At 42.3% G+C, this 20,252-nt stretch overlaps 1 protein-coding gene across 2 annotated transcripts in view; it reads right to left on the reverse strand.

The window, feature by feature from the left end:
• Positions 1-20,252, reverse strand: part of CSNK2A1 (casein kinase 2 alpha 1) — a 139,692-nt gene that overhangs the window by 4,442 nt on the left and 114,998 nt on the right. For both annotated transcript variants that reach the window (XM_086932722.1, XM_086932723.1), the window contains exons 10-12: positions 6,235-6,335; positions 5,491-5,639; positions 5,277-5,363 (exon numbers count right to left, since the gene is read on the reverse strand). In XM_086932722.1, coding sequence (XP_086788848.1) covers positions 5,277-5,363; positions 5,491-5,639; positions 6,235-6,335 — 337 coding nt within the window. The remainder of the gene's footprint in view (positions 1-5,276; positions 5,364-5,490; positions 5,640-6,234; positions 6,336-20,252) is intronic.

A 20,252-nucleotide genomic window follows, 5' to 3' on the forward strand; every position in this document is an offset into this window, starting at 1 on the left:
TCCTAGGGTCCCCCATTCTTCAATCTTTTTTCTTTAATCTCAACGTTAGTCCCGTTTCCTGTTTATAACCAGATTCATTGGTTTTCTTTGTATTGTTTTCGTATTTGGCTTTGTATTTAGGCTCCAAGCTTACAAATTTCCGGTTTGCCCTGAATGGGGGACCTTCACAGACGGTTTCGTAAATTCCTTTGCATTAGCCTCCGGAAGCTGCTGCATACCTCCTTTATCTATATACAGGTGAGCGCTTTCCACAGATTTATCTTAACATTCTTTGATTTAGTCCTCTTTACATCAGCCCTGTTTTCTAGTAATACAGGGGGATATTGGGTTCTCCCTATATCTGCAGCTAGTGTTCTGCTAACAGCCTCTCTCCTTTTGAGATGTTGCCTTAAATTCTGGATTCTTGTCCACCATTGCACCTAGGCTGCCCTATTGGGTTAGTGGGTTTAGTCTCTTGACATATTGTATGTACTATGGTGAATTCCGCAGTATCTATTTGTGTTACGCCGATTATTTATATCAACATCTTCTCTTCTCTGTTCAAATTCATGTAGGAACTACAGTCCTGTAGGATTTCTATTCTGCTCCGTCCAGACTCCAGGTTAAGAAAGGTAGTCTGTACCCTTAGATTTTTAAGGTTTGTACTTTATGATTTTTGTGATGGATATTCTGTCCTGAATTCTACACGGGTCTTTGGGATATAAGGCATACGGTATGATTGGATTGTTAGATATATCATTAAACATTGTTTTCCTTAGTTTTCTTCTTTGAGTTTATGTATTATGTTGTGAACCTAGTGAATGTCTTGCTCAATGTGTGACCCTGATTGGTCCAGTGTTTTTAACTTTTTTATCCCTTGTATATTATACCCCCACAGACAGTCTCTTCAGCCCTGAGGTGCACACTGTATTATGCTTCTATTCTTTGATGAGCACTCCTGGGTCACGAACACTGATCAAAATATGAAATGTGCGCCCCGACGAAGGAATTTCTATATCTGTTCTTGGTATTTTCCGAAACACGCGTCAGCGCTTTTCTCGTGTGTGTTGTGTTTGGTATAGTTGTGAATTGCATATCTGTTATGTCTGATGTTATTCACTTTTTGGTCATTTTTTTGTACTTTAATGTGTTTTGGATTTACTGTTCTTGATTAATGCATTTGTTTCTTGGCTGCAGGATATATAGTGTGTAATTCTATTTTTTGAATATTGTTAATTGTGGGCTGTGTTTTTTTGCTCTTTATGAATATCTGTGCTAGTTTTTCATACGAGTCGTTTTCTTTTTGTATTTCTATGAATGAATTTTTCTATGTGCTCTGTTATATGTATAATTATTATTATTTTTTTAAATGATAAAATATTTTATAATGATAGATTAAAAAAAATCCTGTGGAGCTGTTCTCTGGGTTTATTTTCCAATATCTTGGAGCTATTGCCCTTTGTTTATTTAAGGCGGGGACATCGGTTGATGTTGTTTAGGTTCTCTTTTTCCCTGGTTGGATGTTCCCTTAGATTTGGTTCTCAGGGTCCCTCTTCTGTTTATCTAGTTATGGGGAGATTCTTCATTCAAGCAGGGTGCAAAAGGCAGACAGATCTTAAAGACCGAACTTTCTTTTGGAGTTTTACCCATGTTGTCTCACCAGGCTTTTTGTATTGACTCAGTAAGATTATCCCTCTAATTGTATCTGCAATAAGTGGGTGACCGACTACATTGTGTGTATGCTAGGAAGGGGGGTGCATAACCTGCGTAAGCGCCTTAACCATATCTGACCACCTATTTATAATCTGCAATACTCCAATCTCTATCAGAGTCTGCCACCACAAGATGAGTGTCCAAGAATCTGGTTAGAATGTCCATTCAGAAGTTCATACATTTTTGCCACACTGATCAACTTAGTAATCCTCCTTTATCCAACTGCCAGACCTAACCGTTTTAAATCATTTGTTTGTGATTAACTCTGTCCTTTGTAACTGCCTTTTTTTCATCATACCCCAGAGGAAGGCAGTAATAGCTCGAGAAATGTCCAACGAGACAGTTGAAGTTCAGTCATAGCTTTGTTGCAAAAACTCCCACGGGCCTGTATTTGTTATGCAGTACTGGGAAGGGGGACAAAAGTATTGGCTTATCAGCCAGTAGTGTTGTAAGTACACCCTAAGTTGTCCTATGAGGTGTTCTAATCACCTGGACAAAAAATACAAATACAACACTCTCCCAGTGGAACAATGTTTAGATGCTTTTAAATAACATTCTCCACTGCCTGACAGCAGACCTCACAAACAATTAACATGTCTCTGGGTGTTAATAGGCCATCATAACACCCATACTTTATAAACATAGGAAAGGGCCTTGTTCAGTTCAATTACAATTTCAGTTCAATTAAAATGTTGAAACTTCCACATCCGCACAAAATAATGGAAAGTAGACTCTTGGGGCAGCAGTAAGAATGTTGAGAACAACCTGATCCTGAAGAATAAACAATCTGGATTCAGAGTAGACCCTCTAGGGTTAAAAGCAGCTAAGTCAAACAGCTGACCTCCTAAATTCTAAATCCACCTCCATTTAGGACTCCTCTTCTTGACTTACATTGTTTGATAGCAAAGGACAGATTGGTCCAAACTGACCAAAGTGTTTGTGTATAATTAGATTCAGAGAGCCTCCCTAATATGCCATGATTGTTAAGGTATGCCCATCACAACTGCAGGAAAGGGGAGCCGTGTGTTTTTGGTACAGTACGGAAAATAGATTTAGCACAGATTCCCCTGTCCAACAGAGAGCCCAAGTTTCAGGCAAGTACCTGAAACAACAGAGGATGTCACAACAAGAAAGGATGCAGGCAAAGTGCAGAGTAACAACCATTTTGGACAGGACAATAGCATGCTCTATGGATGCTGTTCATCATGCATATTTTCTCAACCACACACGAAAGAGATGCAACACTACACAACGGACTACTAGCTACAGAGGTTATAGGGAAACTAGTAGGATTTAGCAAGTCAGGGAGAGGGGGATTGTTCCACCTTGGTAACAACCTCCATCGCCTATGTTGCCCGTGTAATGGTTTGTAATCCAGCCATCAGCAGTAACCAGTCTAGTAGGGGCAGTAGCTTCTCTTCACTATGGGCGGCAGATAAACATCGAAGACTGGGCAGTACTGCTTTTCCAAGCTACGCTAGGACAGGCTTCGACATTATGGATTACGGTAGGTTGACCTTTTACTTCAGTTAACAAGATCTTTTGCACTTTTCAATGTAGATCCCTGGAAAGTGCTAGAGAGCACTGATGCACGTCTGACAGGCAGGGTGTTGGGGGCCACACATCAGGCCTTTCATTCTTTTATACTTTTTTGCACATTTTATGTATAGGATTATTCTCCAGTGTGGTGAATCTCTTTCCATACCTTTGTTTCCTAGGATGCACGGGTAGGACCATCCGCAGATAACCTTCCTCCTTAAGAAACTCACACTTATCTATCTGGAACGTAATGAGGATAGAAGGCAATGAAGATAACCAGCATGAGGTTCACTGAGTTATACCAGCCGAAGGACAAGTAGTGACTGCTTTTAAATGGTCACCACTTGGCCTATACATTTTCTGTGTTAAATTTGGGTGTTTCTGAGCTTCAAAACACAAATTATATGTTATATCTGCTGCATAGTACCACCACTCTCTTCATTCCATTTGCCATGATCTACGTGGAAGTAAACACATTTTCCCAACATATGTCTCACCATCTTACAACCCACTACACTGTCAAATTTTGCAACAGAAAGCAGGCAATGCCCTAGACACATGAGAAGTGCATTCAATCATCCAAGGGGTTAGCTTTCCTTTAGGAGCAAGACAGCCAACACTTTGGGTGTTAATAGCCTTCTTTTAGACGGCATCATACACATTTCATTTTGCGCTCTATGGTCACCACAAAGCCTTGAACACTGTTGCCGTCAACGAGTTCGCACTGACCAGACATGCTGTGTGTGACACAAACATAGGTGTGGTGCACTCAGCACTTTTTGCCATTTTATCACACCGCTGTGGTGCCCAGGCATGAAAGGCTATAAGACCTATGCTTGCTCAAGTAAGAGGCTCTCCCTGTTTTGCCATAAACAATCGTTCTAGATATACCAGGCATTACACCGGATCGCCTGGGATTACCGCTGTTGAGCATTTAAATGAATGGTCATCATTCATGGTATATCTATTCAATCTCAGTTGCCCACAAATGACTTTGGATGCAGAGGCATGCAACAGTGATACACTGACATCACAGACTCTCTGCAAGGTCTGAATCATAGGTCAACGCTTGGTAACACTTACCACAGTCTAACCTGAGAGCAAACACCACCTAAGATCCCCTCTGGTCTCCTCCGCTCCCTCTTTTCCATGCAGGACTTTGCCAACTTTACCTATAACCATGCTAAAGGTGCAACAAGGTTCTTTAGAAAAACCTGGTCTGTCATAAAAATGCGTCATTGCAAATCTATATTTCTAGAGGGCTGCAAAAGGAAAGCAGTAATCTTGGATTTAAAATACAAAAAGCATTAGGGTAATTTCCAAGTTAGGAATGTAGGTCTCATTCTCCAACAATCTCAAGTACATCTAACATTTGCCGTTAACGTTATTTAGGCTTTTCACACTATAACCCTCTGAAGAATCCTTATTTTCATGCTGTGTGTTTCTACAGCTATCATCTGGAATTTAGCAGAACGATTACTGGATCCACTAAAGAAGATTTTCGATGAAGCCACTGTAAAATCTCACATCTGACTGCCTTGCTTCAGTTTCTAGAAATGGAGTTGACGGTCATAGTCACTGTTTGAATGGTAGGAATTAAGAAAAATAAATAGTAGTGTCATGGTGAATTAGGAATCAGTATGGATGCCAGCAAGAGCAACAAGAGAAACTGAGCACTGCACTTGCTATGGTGCTGTTACACTAACACCTGCATTTGGATCAGTAAATTTAGTATCTCCTCAATCCAGTTAGGAAAAAAACCGCCTACCGAATTAGAGTTCCCTGCAACAGCTAATTTAAAGATCGAGGATGGTGCTCAAAAACTTTTCTGCTGTAACTCAAAGAAAGTACAAATGCATTACAATTCATAAAGTTGATCAGAATTACACTATTAAGAAGTGCTTCTGAGAACTGTAGAGGCTGAGAATATTGTTAGACTAGCCAATAAGACAGGAAGAATACCTGAGCTCTTTTCCAGCTACTGCTGGGTGCCCATAAACATGATTCCTAAAATTGGACCCCTGGTGACATTTTTAGAGACTCACCTGGCATCATACTTGCATTGCTGACAGGTGTGCTCCCACTTGGCATGGTGGAGGAGCCCATACGGGCCTGGTCCTTCACAATGGGATCTTTACATTTAAAATAAAATTTAAAAAAAGGATTACAAATCAAAATAGATGTACATAGGCGACAAACATTACATTTTCTGTCCATAGCACAATTTGGACATCAGATCATACATCATACAGTACTCACAGAAATATGGGTGGTCCATGGCCTCTCTCGCTGTCAGCCGCGTCTGGTGGTCGTATCTAAGCAGTTTGTCCAAAAAATCTAGGGCTTCGGTGCTCACAAGGTGTTGGTTTTCACTATGAACAAAACGCTCCCATCGCTTCCGAGAGTGTCTGAAAAAAACAACACACAAGAGTCAACCAGTTCTAGACAGCAGTGCTCTCACTGTTCAAGGCTGTCAGTTCAACAAACAGGAACTGAAGCTCAGACGATAACTTATTTTCCCCAAACACTCACTGCTGACATTGGCGATAGATGACAAGGTGGGCGGATCCACCCGCACCCTAACATGATCAGCAGCCCCAAGCAACACAAGTGACAAGCTTACCCCTGTGCCATTTGGCTAAATTTAAAACTGGCAATTAAACCAGTTTGTCAAAAGCTATTCGCCCAATCTTGTACCCTACATACAGCCGTCTAGCAACACCCTCTTTCCTACCCATTTTTCCCTCACCACCAAACCACGCCAAGATAAAAGTTTCCATTTAGATACAATAGTTATAATTTCCAAACAAATAAAATGCCATATATTAACCCAGAGGCAACTGCACTGAATACCTGAAAACTTGCAAAGTCTGATTTAGAGTTTTTGAAAACCTAATTCAGTTTGTGATCACATATTTAGGGAAAAGTAAAAAAAAAACAACGAGTTCAAGTTCACAAAAACTACCCGAATCAGGGAAGGACGGGGGTGGGGGAATCACTTACCTCCCAAGGATATCATTGAAACGTGGGTCCAGTTCTATGTTGTATTTGTCAATGTAGTCATAGAGATCCTCTGTGCCCAATACCTTAGCTATTCTCACCAACTAGGACAAAAAGTTAAAGTCACTTGTAGTACACAGACAGGATACGTCCCTTACTGAGGAAAAGTGTTGCGCTCATAGCTTTCGGTAGACTTTGAGCCAAAACAGATTTTATAAACGACTAACAAAGGTCTCCTTTTAATCCTACAGGCACAGCCTACAAATTAATCGACAATTTCAATGCACATAACTAGTGAATGCCAAGCTCAAAATAACATCCCCATAATTACATAAGAAACAGAGTAGTACTGTCATTATACAAGTAAACAATATAAGACCATTAAGGTGGCATGCTATTAAGTCATTAGTCACCAATACTCCCCAGCATCTTAAACTAGCAGGATAGTTCAATAACAAGCTATTTATAAATGCAAGGTGGAGAGGATCCTTAGAACAGTGCTAACATATGAATGCAATTGCTAGGAAAGATGTGACTGTTCTGTTATGAATAGCCCCTTGCATTTTGAGTGTTAACTAGTCACACAGACTATCGGTAAATCAGCTTGTAAGGGGTGTGAAAAACAAAGTTATTCAGGTAAACCTTAAAGGACTCATGGAAAAAGAACAGTAATCTGAATATAAAAGGAAATATAAAAATACTTGTAAGTTATTGTAGCAGATCAGCTATACAAACAGAAGTCCTAATGTCCTTTGCCAAACAGTCTCTACAATTGATGCTCACCTCTAGGATCCACTTTTTGCTAATAAAGGTAGGATACAGTTGAATTAAGAGATAGCCTAAAGCAGAAAGATTCAAGGTAGAGAGGGGGCAGGAGGTCTAACCCGGGACCAGGGTTCAATTCCCCGCCTTGGCGGGTCTTGGGCTCAAAATTCCTTGGACCTGATAATTTTCGACTCGGTGCCTATTCCAATCATGGAGTCCCACTCTGCAACTCTGGGCAATAGCTTGCTTAATCTCCACAACGGCCCTCACAACGCTAAGGATGCCTGGCCTCCACCTTGGGGGTACCCAGGAGTGGACGCCTCACAGGGAAAGCCAGGATGGGTTCCACATCGGTATTCGTACAAGCGCCTTGAGACCCTTGCGGGCGAGTAGTGCGCTATACAAGTATCAATTTACATTTTTACATACCACTGCCTGCACTTTGGCAGTTTATAAGACTGTGCACTGGAGGAATGGTATGCATAGATGTGTGTTTGGATATAGTGTGGCATATATAGGTTAGTCATTTGGGGATGGCTGAGTACCATTAGAGCAGGCACATAGCCAGAACTTCATTTTAAAAGAAGTTTAGGGTTCCAATATTGACGCGCCCCTTTAGAAACAATATAAAGGGATGGAAGTTTGCTTTGCACTATGCCAATCTCCCCCCAACCAACTCCCTTTAATAACCTCCACATTTCCTCGTCTTTCCTTTCCAGTCCCATTCATCTGGGCACTTCTTGCCCAGATGCATGACATTCTTTTGGATCTTATACCTGACACCACTTGCTCTCATCTCACTAATCAGATTCAAACAGGTTGTTAACCTACTAGAACTATGTGCTGCAACCACTCATGTGCAACAGTTTCAGCCCAGAGCCAGACTGGCTGTAGCCAGCATTGGGCGTTTGCCTGGTATGCTGGTTTTGCAGAGGTGGGGGCATTTTAGTTACTGGGGGCCTATCTTGCAGAGGTGCAGCAATATAGGCAACCCAGTAACCAAAGCAGCAGTGCTTCACACTTTTCACACTTGCACCCCTTTCCTCGGAAGCTGATCCAACAAAATTGCAAGGGCTGCTTGGGTTTTCTGTTTTAGCCTCTTTCAGGGGCACTGCAATCTCAAAGGTTGTGACAGCGAGTGTATACTGCACAAAGTTCTAGTCTTCATTACATCACCTCTTGCTCTGCTGTGGAATATATCAGCTCAGCTGCAGCTAAGAACTTTCAATCCAATTAGCGAACACTTGTTCTTACTCTCATGCTTCCCGAGCTTTCAGTTACTAAATTGCCATTTTCACTCAAAAGTTTAGTGGGGATCTGACTCAAACGTTAAGTGTTTTGAACTTTGTGCTACAACTTCTAGTCTTCTGGCACTAGAAGAGCTTGAAGTCTCCAGGTACAGCAAATTTCTCCACTATTGATCATGAGAAGTACATGAAATGGTGGGCAGCGATGAGAGATGGAAGCCACACCTAATTACAGGGTACCCTGACAGTGGTACAGGGAGGTCGTAGTCTACCAGTCAGTGGCTGCAACTGAGCAGGATACAGTTGTGTCTCTGTGGAAGACAAACAGGACGCAGAAGGATTCTGCCCAGAGTTCGTATGTTGGTTCTATAAAATTGGGCAATAATACTACAGAGACAAAAAAGATGTTGGTAGCCAAAGTTTGTTTTTCTGAGAGATGGAGGCAGTTTGGAAAACAGGGTGAGAAAATGCTAATGACCAGCCCATAGAATGGCCTACCAATTATGGTAACGCCTCATTGCAAGGAAACACCCCTTTTACAGCACAGTGTTGGTAGGATTGAGACAAAGTTCATGAAAGTGAGTGTGTAAAAGACGAAGAGAAAAAATAAGAGATGGAAAGACTTAAGTGGCACACAGATTACACACAAAGCCATAGCCGTAACCCAGGCCATAGGCCCAAACCTTTTCTGCATAAACTTAAATTTACTGCATTTACCACAATACACCAACTAGATAACTTACAGATTTTAACAAACATGGGGTTCTAGCTCAAAAAAATTATGTTACGGAGATTGTTCAACGCTTCAACACATACTTTTTGAAAGTTAAATTGTCACACTCCCGCTGCTGCTTGGTTATTCAGACATTTAAATACGTGACAATTTTACAGAAAGCACCATTTATCCCAATTAAAACTGAGGAGTCTTCAACTGGACCAGTACACAAAGCAGAAAGGTGCCATCCAGTGTAGAGGAAGAGACGTTGTAACCCAGTCCTGCATCGCTAATTATAACCACTAACAGGAGCTCAAGAATGTTTCTTTGTGTGATGGCAGCTGGGGTTTTGAATTGTACTGTGGCATCACTCACCAAATAGCCTCATTAAACAGTTTTACGCTATTTAAAGTGGGAAGGATAAATCATTTGTGGTCATGAATACTTAGAATTTAAGAGTCCTAAACAAAATGCACCTCTGAAGTTCACTATATTGACCCATAGAGGGCTTCGTAGTAGGACACAATTTACAAATAAGGAAACATACAATACTGGTCTGTGCAGCGGTGTCATGAAGAATAAAGGTGCTTCCAGAGCCCGTAGTGTGAATACAATATGCTCATGCAGCCATCAAAGAATGGGTGATGGAGGCAATAGGACACAGATACAAGCAGAGTCCAAACTCCTTCCACAATCTCAAAGCATTCCTGGATCACTTGGTGATCTAGGTTATGTTTGACTAACCATGCATTATAAGCAGTGTAATTGGAAAGATATTGCTAATGTCATCTGACGAATGACACTGCTCTGGGTTGCCAAAAATAGGGCTATCTTCAGTTCGAACCTTTACATTCTGTATATTTTCAGGGAAACTTTGCTGTGCAAGATCAGACCCAATGTAGTTTGTGAAACTTGATATAGCACTTCTATTTACAAAAAGCTAATGTGTTAAAGGTCCTTATTGCCTGAAGGAGCGGTCTGATGTCTGAAGCCAGCGTCATTAAGTTCTAGGACCCCTGCACGTTTGCTCCAGTGTGTGATGTCCAAGCTTTAACAATCATTTGCAATGCAATAGGTCTCGCATTACTGAAAGCGTGAGCTATTGGGGTTGCATTTTTATTTGCATTTCAAAATGTTTAATAATGATGAGCCAAACTGAAAATATTATTTTTGGTTCTTATTAAGTGGCTACTACATTTGTGCTTTACATTATTTAATGCCCAATTGATAAGTTACTGCTAAGGTGACATACAACTGGAAATCGCCCTAATGAATCCAGATGGATTTATTGGTTGAGTGACAAAACACCTTATCTTCAGATTGGCTAAAAGCTAAACAAGCGCGGCTGCAGAAGGCAAGATAATCAGAGAGGAATGCGCGTCTCTGCTCGCTCCCGAGACCCCTAGGTCATGAGAGTGAAAGTTCTGAGCAAAGGCAGGACATGCACCCTTCTTTGGCCATTTGCATGATTTCCATATTGAAAGCCACATGCAAAGGCCAATCAAATGTGTCAAAGTATGTGGGCGGAGTGAGACCCACATATAGAAGTTTTAAGTGTTTACAAGAAGGCTCGCAGGGCAGCGCATGCGCGCTGGCTCAGGCAGGATCTAAAAAATAACCATTGTACCAGCTTCCCTATGCCAGATCTGCTGGTTTACAGATAGCTGGTTATTTATGATATGTCTGAAAGGAGTGGCAGCTATGTGCTCAGTAATGGTCTTAGGTTTCTATTGAAAGGGAGGCCTGGCCTGTACTTCGTAATGGGAATTCACGTTTTCCGAATGGCTGTAGGAAGTGGAACACATGCACTGGATGATGGAAAGGAACAGAAATGCAGACTCCTGTCAACCTGCAGTTATTGAAATGAGAGGACATGAGTGTCTGCTGGCATGCCTTGCTTGTAGTAATAGGGGCAGTCATGTGTTGTGTGTTTGTTACTGTAAACTATAGCACAACTTGTTCCCTGCACTCCTCCAGCCTTTCCTGAGACAATGGAGCAGAATCACTCAGTGCCTTATCTGATTTTTACCTCACTGGCACAAGGAGGCAACTACCAATCCATTTTTAAAACCAGCACTGGCAACTGCAAAAGATCAGGTGTCAGTTGACAGCTTTTAAGCTTTGTCAGTGCTTGTTTTGTCGTGGTTTTGGGAAAATATTTACGATGAGGAAGCTGCTGGGCCAAAGCATTCCTAGATTTAAAGAAAACATATGCACGCTGAAGTGCGTTTTTAAAACGTAACCGACGTGTATGTCCACGCGATGCTCTGAAAAACAAAGCACGTCATTTCATGCAACAGAAGGCTGTTAAATGTATAATGCACTATAAAGTGGGATTCTGATGTGAGATCCCAGAACGCATGCATTCCGTGACTGTGCTATGAAAAATGTTACCCACAAGCTCATCCATCTGAACAAAGCATCTGTTTGTATGTTGGGTTTGTCGTTGAACAAGCAACAAAATCATGTATTGATAAAGCGATAAAATGCCCTTCTCTACGGACGTATGCCTCCGCTACAGAGATCCGAGTGACGATCACATTATCAAATCCAACACGCCCGCTCCACATTTGATCTTTCATAAAGATCGATGTGCCATCTCAAAGGCAGGGGCTCAAATCCTAGCCGGCGCACTCAGCCTTTCATCGTCCGCTACCGAGATACAAATGTGTGTCATGTACCTGAGGGGAGGGGTTCGAAAACCAGCATTTGCCACACATCTCATTAACCGACGCAGAGATCTGGCGGTCATGGGTTAGAGCCCAGCCGAACCACTCAGCTTTTCACGATTCGGGTTAAATCAATAAGAATCAATAAGAATCGCTGGGCAACAGCACTTGTTAAACAGCTTCGAAACTGGAGCGGTTAGCCTCTTTTAACCAAATAGTTATTCTTACTATACAGAAGTAGAGTTCTGTTCCCAGCCTGGGGGAAGCAGCCCAGGGTAAATTTGCACTTGTTACCACGCAGATGTGGGGATGTTTTGAAAGGCAGCCCGCCTCACTCACCCCTTCAGAATACCTCTCTAAAGGCAGGCAAGCCCAGTGGGGTCTCTAATTGAGTCTCCAGAAGTGATTTTTATGGGGACACACAGGTGGATGGATGGATGGATGCTCGTGTATTGTTTTAAACAATAAACGCTGCATTTGCAGTGAAAGGCAATAATGTTGCAATGTACGGTTTCTGAGCTTCCTGCTTCTCCTCAGGGCATGGGGTGACATTCAACAGCTATAGTGGGGGAAGGGTGGAGGGGAATGTGCAGACAATGACAAAATGAACTTGGACATAGCTCACATGACACTGTCCTCCAAACTTCAGAGATGCCAATGGGCAAGCGCCATGGTATCATCCCCTGGTCGTCGATGCGCTATTTTACAAGTAGATATTCTACAACCCATTACTCTCCCTGCACCTCAAGCCCCCTGAAACCACTTATTGAGATGGTGCGTCACGGGTTCCAGCGGGAAGGCACAATTAAATCGGAATATATGGCCAAAAAAGTCGAGACTAAAGTTATCAGTACTAAAAATATCACCATTATGAAGTGGTGGTCATGATTGTTCCTCGCAGAGTCGGTCAAGGATCATTACTTTAACGTCACATTGGGAGATGCTCGGCTGCTTGATAAATATGGTGCACAAGTACATGAACTTGAAGTTTGCGCTGCTCTTTTCAAAAGAAAGCAGGGTCAATGTGCTTGGGCCCAACTATAGTTGTGTGTGCACATAAAATACTTTTAACTTCACAAAGTTGCATTGCTACATTTCTCTCCTCTTTACTGATTCTTACTCCTGTTTGTTTTCTTCCCCATAGTAGCTCTGGTGAGCAGTCCGGCGGGGTTGGGTTCAACTCTGCGCAGCTAACATGCTTGTCGTAGAGGGCGGAGAGCCACGGGGCTGTGGAAGAAAAGGCGGCGAAAGCGGGGGGAATTCATGGAAAAGGAGTGGCCTTCAGATGCAGCTGGCAGCATGGGCACTACTCTGCCACACAGTGAGAACCACTAGGGAGGGGGGGCTGCGCAGCACTGTTGGGGTGTGGCCACGGTGCAAGCTCTCCTTCTCCAGGACTCAGGTTCACCAGTATTGTACCAAGTTAGAGTGCATTGAAGGGGCCCCAACCTTGAGATTTCAAAAGTCTAGACAGACTGAGCACAAACACACAACAGACAGGCGGGCCTGTGTCGACCTCGCGCAGTGAAATGCCAGGCCCGGGCATGGGGAACAAGGGGAGAGTAGGGGTGCAGCCTAGCACAGAGCCCTGTGGGTGAAGGAAGGCTGCCCTGGCCTCGCTTCAACACAGCCTTGAAAAGCGCCCGAAAATACCACAAGAGCCACGTGCTTCTGTGGCATCTATTGTCAGTGGGAGGCCCCTAGCAGGGATCCTCTGTGAGGCGCCACTGCACTCCATCACAGCACTTCTTCGGAAAGACCGGCTCCCACATCTGTACAGGTAGACACATACATGTGTGTGATGCGCATCTGTGGTTACTAGCGTATTATGGCCCAACCGTGTCATTATCAGATTTGCCTGTTTGTCCCCTCACACAATGGCGTTGCGTCCCTCCCTACACACACACCATGTAATTGAACCACTCTCATACACATTGTTTGCCTTTTTATCCATACAAGTTTCAAAAATAATATGACCAAATTAAAAAAATACACTTACAAGTTATACTTTCAATGCTTTTTGTACTTTACTTTAAAGAACCGTAGCCTAATCCCATCTGTAGTTTAAGTAATTGAAAAGCTAAAAATAATGTCCTTATGCTTTGCGTAGTGTCCGTGACGAAGTAGAGTTAAGCCGCTCCCACTACGAAGTTGTCAGACCAGGTTTTCTTTCACATACGTTTTAAAGTTCTCGTTTAATTGCATTTTGTTCGGACAGAACATACTTTATCATGTGCAGTGCTGGCTTCATACATATTTAAGTAGATGTGTCCAATGGAATGAATATTCATTTGTTGCCCATATAGATTTTAGCTTCAAAGAATGTGCATGGGATAGACCGAATTTACGTGTATTCGTCCCAACGGACTTTGACGGGACACCGGGCAGGTGTCTGCGCTCCCTTCCAGTGTCGTGGGCGGCTAACTTCATGTGCTTCGAAGCAGGTTGTCCTCAATGTGTCCTTGTGCTCAGATAGTCTGTGTTCCTCGTGGCCTTTGGGAGCAGGCCGCCTTATGGTGTCTGGAAAGTCACGAGCAGGGATTTGCTTTTTTGTGAGCGACCTGATGTATACCTCAATTCAGACACATTGTAAACGATCTAAGGGAAAGAGCCCTAGTCATGCCCGTAGTGCAAGTAGTGTCTGTGGGGCGAAGGGGCGCATATCAATTCTGGTGAAACTGTACATGGGTGATACTAATCTATTAAGCCCTTCGTGCGCTCTGTGGAGCAGCCATGTTAAACGAGCAAGGTGCGTGGAGGTAGAGCGAAGCCGGGACAAGTGGGCAGAGCGTGACCGAAGAAAAAGAACCTCCCATTTCCTTTTTCTTCTCCAAAAGAAAATACAAAGAGCTGATACCAAATCCCAAACTGGACGAATAGCATGAAAAGTGGTGCGCACGAGCAGCCCACCTCTTTCCTTCTTTCATTTACTAGCTTCCGTGAAATTGATAAAAAAAAAAAAAAAAGCCAGCGAGTAGTGCGCGCGCCACAGCGAGCCATGTGGTTTCAATTATCTCGCCCATGTCTGGGCACGATAATTGAAACAACATGACCGGCGGTGCGCGTAATAGACATCAATAGGCCATGGGCGGAGCAATGCGCCCACCTTTGGCCAATTGCATGCAGTCTTTCATAAAAAGACGCACGCAAAGGCCAATAGCGGGCCCAAAAGGAATCGCACACACACTAGCATGTGCGATTCCTAGCTCCATTTCCAAACCCCCTACAAAAAGTCTCTTGCTGCGCGAGTAGTGCTACGCACTGCACCGCTAGGCGCAAGACCTTAAAAGGTCTGTCGCCCAAGTGGTAGCCTTGATGTTTAACATCACATCCTGGGCGTTTGCATAGCCTGTAGACTAGCTCTGAACTGTCTGAGGTATAAGTCTGGCAGTTCATTGCTGTCCTATTCAATCAAATTCAAACACCTATGAGGGGACAGAGCTAAGCCCCTCCAAGTTTGCAATGAACTACACCATAACTTTGAAAATCATGGATTGGCACCTGAATTGCAAGAGCATCCCTCATTACTAGAAGCAGGACTTTAATATGGCTGAGCTCTCAGGCTTACAGATTCCATGCATGAGGATTTCCTCAAGGTAAGCTTATTCGTTGCATTATGGTACTTGAAGTCTTAAATATATTATAGGCTAAAAATGACTACAACTATCTGAAGGACAAATAAACTTGAGTGGATAAGCTGCTAATTCAATGCTGTGATACTGTGGTAGCAATTGCGACAATCTTATAGCAGTACAGGAAGAAGTAGTACAGCACTCTTTTGCATACTAACACGTTTGAATCCGTCTCAGAAAAAGCAAAGGCTGGACTAGTTCTATATTTAAATATTACCATTTTAAAACGTTTTGGGGCTCAATTACAAAGGCAGATAAGAGTAAGTAAGAGTTCTCTTGAGGTGCTACTTCCCATACTTACAAATGCTTTTGTGAATCAGCCCCAGTGAGAATAGGCTCTGCACTCTTTCGGCTGAATCGCCTTTCTACTTCAGTAGCCTCTAATGCTCTAGTGCTTCAGTCCAGTTACACAACGTGGCACTGAAAGGGCAAGTCCCACCTTCACTCGAATCTGCAACTTCTGTAGACTGCATTGTCACAACAATGTGAGGGGAGGACATGAGCCTACATGACAAAAAATACTCTAAAGGACCCTAATGACGTGAATATTGGATTGTATATTCATAAACCACTAAATATCCCTGACAAGTCATTGAAGTGCTTTGTGGGCAGCTAGGTTACTACTCCATGGTGGAGCTCATTTTTAGTTTTAGTTGAGGGTTGCAGCAAGTTGTATATTTTGCAACGTTGTTCGATTTAGTATACCAAATAGTTACACTCAATTTCTCTGGAGAAAAGTTACTTATTAATGAATGAAGTAGATGCTTATCAATTTGCACTTCTAATAGTGTCTCTCAATAAAAGGACATATGGGTGCCTTAATCTACTTTCTGGTTGTTCTGATACACTTATTGTACGGCAGTGGTGTTTAGAGAACAGTTATACTTAATTTGGGTCATGCAGGGTTCGTCACCAAGTCTAAAGGGAAGAGCTTTGGCGCATTTAGTTTAAAGGGTTAAACAACATAGGACAGAAGGACACATGGACAGACTGAATCAGTTACTGGTTTCGAAGTCAGTCAGTTATACAAGTCCTGCACAATTTGGAGATAGGTCACATGCTATAACATGCAAAAGAGTGCAAGTCCAGGACAACATTTTTATAGAGCTTACTACCCCTGACGAGGCGTCGAAGCACTTTTTCGGGAAGTAGCACGCTACTTCGGGACCCAGAGGATTAGTGTTGAATTAGTATAGTAAAACATGCAAGTACATTTTAAGTGGTGGATAGGTTAGTCAGTTATTTGGATTTGGAATGACAGCAGAAGGATACAGGAGGAAAAAAGGTTTGTATTTATATACCCCTGATGGGGTGTTGAAGCATGCTACTTCGGAAGCCCCTAAAGGATTAGTTGTTGAATTAATATGGTGAAATATTAAAGTAATTTCAGTGGTGGATATTAGTCAGTTAATTGGAGTGAGAAGGAAAGCGGAGGGATAAAAGGGGAAGAAAGGTTTGCATTCATATAGCACTTGTTACCCCTGATGGGTGTTTAAGCGCTCTTCTCCGGAACCCATAAAGGATTAGTGCTGAAAATTAGTATAGTAAATATGAAGTAATTTGAGTAGTGGATATGTTATTCAGTTATTTGGGTAGAGAAGGGTAGGTGGCGGATAGAAGAGGAAGAGAGGTTTGTATTTATATAGCGCTTGCTACCCCTGATGGGGGTTTGAAGTGCAAGTAGCACGCTACTCTGTACTATTGTTGAATTAGTATGGTGAAACATGAAGTAATTTTAGTGGTGGATAAGTTAGTCAGTTATTTGGATTGAGAAGGGTTGGGGAGGGGTAAAAAAGGGAAAAATGTTTATATAGCACTTGTAACCCTGATGAGGTGTTGAGACGCTTTATTGGCGAGAAGCAAGCTACTCTGGAACCCATGAACGATTAGTGGTGAATTAGTATAGTTGAATATGGAATTTTAGAAGTGAACATGTTAGTCTTAATTTTGATTGAAAAGGATAGTGGAGGGATAAAAGAGTGAAGGATTTTTTTTAACTTTTTTTAAGGTCTTAGCAGTAGGAGGAGGCTTTTGGATGAGTAAAAAGGAGTTTTGGAGGGGAGGAGTCGGAGGGAAGAGTTTAGGAAGGTTTGTTTTAGGGGATCGGTATGGTAAAAAAGGTGTCAGATGATGCAAGGAGGGGTAGAGTAGGAGAGAGTCTAGAAAGGGTTATTTTGGGGATCATAGTAGTGGTATGGCGTTTGGGATAAATGAAAGAGTGGATGTAGAGGATATATTGATAAATGTAGAGGGTAGGAGATAGGGTAGTGCATTGGAAAGAGTAGTAGAAAAGTTTGAGATGAGTCAGAAGGTGGGGCTAGAAGAGATTGAGAAAAGTATAGGCTGAGAAATAGGGTAGTGCATTGGAAATGCTAAATTAGCCGAAAGTGATAAATATATAGATCCATAAGTACATTGAAAGTACATAGATACATAAAGGAGGTAAGTATATGTAGATTAAATATATTGATAGAGGCACAGGATGAGAATTGGGGTAGTGCATTGGATATGATTTTTCAGGAGAAAAGTAACAGACACAAATCAAAGTACATGGAAGGTACATAGATGCACAATGGAAGTAAGTACATGTAGACCAAAGATGATTTTTATTATTAATATATTTTTTTCTCTCAACATAATTATTCTACTGGTTTATACAAAGCAATAGGTACACATCTATAGTGAAAACAAATGCTTATAAACACAGAGGGATAATGCTGTAAATTTCTGTTTGCGTATGGTGCTTATGTGGGGAAGAGCCAATTCTTGAGTTTTTTTTTTTTTAAGATAAGGTGGTTGTCGGTGAATCTTATGTGGGTGGGTGGGGGGGGGGAGGAGAAGAGTTCTATAGTTTGATTGCTTGAACAGAGAAGGATGGGCCACCCAAGAAGCTCCTTTAGAGCGGAGGTTCCTCTGTTGAATATGTTTGGTGATTTTATTCCTGAAAAACCTGACCCATTCCATGTATTGCTTTGTGGGCGATACAAAGCAGCTTGAACGTGGATCTTCTGGCAACCGGTAACTAATGCAGGGGAGATGTGGTCTAGCGGTTTGATATGCAAGAGTAGTCTGGCAGCGGAGTTCTAAATCAGTTGTAGTCTTTTCATGGTCATTAAAGGTGATCCGTTGTAGAGGCTATTGGCGTAATCGTGTTTGGACAGAACAAGGGAAATGGTAGCTTGGACCTTGTGTGGAAATCCCAAATGAGGGAAAATTCGTTGCAGGGTGTTTATAGTGAAAGTTTGATCTTGCTAGTTTGTCCACTTGGGCATTCATCGACAGCTTGGAGTCCATGGTCACTCCAATGTTTTTCTTCCTTCGATACTTTAGGCAGTGATCCCAGTTCATTAGGCCATGGGGCAAGCGGGTTGTAATGTTTATAATCGCCACACGTGAGTATTTCCGTTTTTAAACATTCAATTTGAGATGGCTCCAAGTCATCCACGGCTCTGAAACAGCTGAAATTGGTGATTTTCCAATGTCTTTGGGGTATTCCAGTTGAAGCAGTATTTGCGTGTCATCTGCATAGTTATAGCGCGTGAGGTGAAATGTATTGATCAGTACTATAATTACTTCATGCAGAGGTTAAAAAGCATGGGTGAGATGATAGAACCTTGAGGGACCCCTGCTTTTGTGGAGTACAGTTTGGACGAGAAAGGTGGGGCATGGATGACCGTTCTGTTTCGAAGGTAGGAAGCGATCCAGTCTAGAGCAGTTCCCTCTATGCCGGCTTAATCTTAGTTTCAGAGTTTCATGGTCAACTGTGTCAAAGGCAGCTGAGATGTCCAAGAGTATTAGTGCAGCAACGCTGTTGGGGTCAACTGTATTCTTCAGATCATCCCAGATGGCAAGGAGGGCAGATTCAGTGCCTCTTCCCGGACGGAATACTGTTTGGAAGTCTGAAAGTATGTCATTCTCTTCAATGAATTGTGACATTGGGGCAAACGCCTCTCTTTCAATCAGTTTGCCCAGGAAAGGTCCATTTGTAATGGGTCTATGGTTGTCAGGGTTCAGCGGGTCCAAGTTTGTTTTCTTCAGTAAAGGGCGTATATGGGATTTTTTTTAGTTCTTCTGGAAATATTCCGGTAGTGAAGGAATCGTTGATGATTCTTTCTGGAGTGGCAGCAGAGGTTGTTAAAAGAATTGTCTTGAATGTTTGTGGTGGACAGGGGTCAGAAGGGCTGCCGGCAGGCCTGCTTGCTTTGACCAGGCACATAAATTCATTGTGTGAGATGTGTTGGAAGTAACAGAGAGGCTTGGTTAGAGTATTCTTGGATTGTTGTTTTGTACAAGGGTTAGTGCTGATGCTTTGTTTCTGTTTGAAGTAAGAGTCCAACGGGTCTGCTTTGTCCATGTAATGATTTGCAAGTTTGTCTGTGAAATCTTGAGTAACAGGATGAGTTCCTTCCAGGCAATTTGGTTTGCAAATGTGTTTATGTTGTGCTTCCTGATGCCATTTCACCCTAAAACTTTATTTTAAAAAAATATTTTTTATTATGACATCAAACACCAAAAAAACAATGTGACATGTTCACAGAGAAAAAGAGAAAATCGTATCTGATGTCCAGATTTTCAAATGGAGTTTTTTACCCCCCCACCCCGGTGGATCCCCACAAAAGAAAGAAATGTTTGTTACACCAAAACTAACATAGGGGTACTTCCTGTCATAATAACAATGAATCCTTATTTAACCATTTAGTTAAGGATTCCCAAATCTTTTCCCCTTGCCCTACTTCCCCTTCTTCTAAACACAGATCCCCAATTGTAAATCTATACTACTATAATAAAGGAGAAACTTTCAGGCTTTGAGGCGGGTAAACTCCGGAACCACTGCACCAATCTACACACCCGATACACCGTAGAAATCGTCAGGGTGTGTAGATGGTTATAGGCTATATAAAGTTTAAAAATAAACCTTATTTAAAAAATGTATTTTAAAAAAAAAGTAGTCCCCCTAAAGTGGCGCCGGCGGCGACGTGCGTGCTCACATCGA

Source organism: Lissotriton vulgaris, chromosome 7 (genome assembly GCF_964263255.1).
Source record: "Lissotriton vulgaris chromosome 7, aLisVul1.2, whole genome shotgun sequence".
Taxonomy (NCBI): domain Eukaryota; kingdom Metazoa; phylum Chordata; class Amphibia; order Caudata; family Salamandridae; genus Lissotriton; species Lissotriton vulgaris.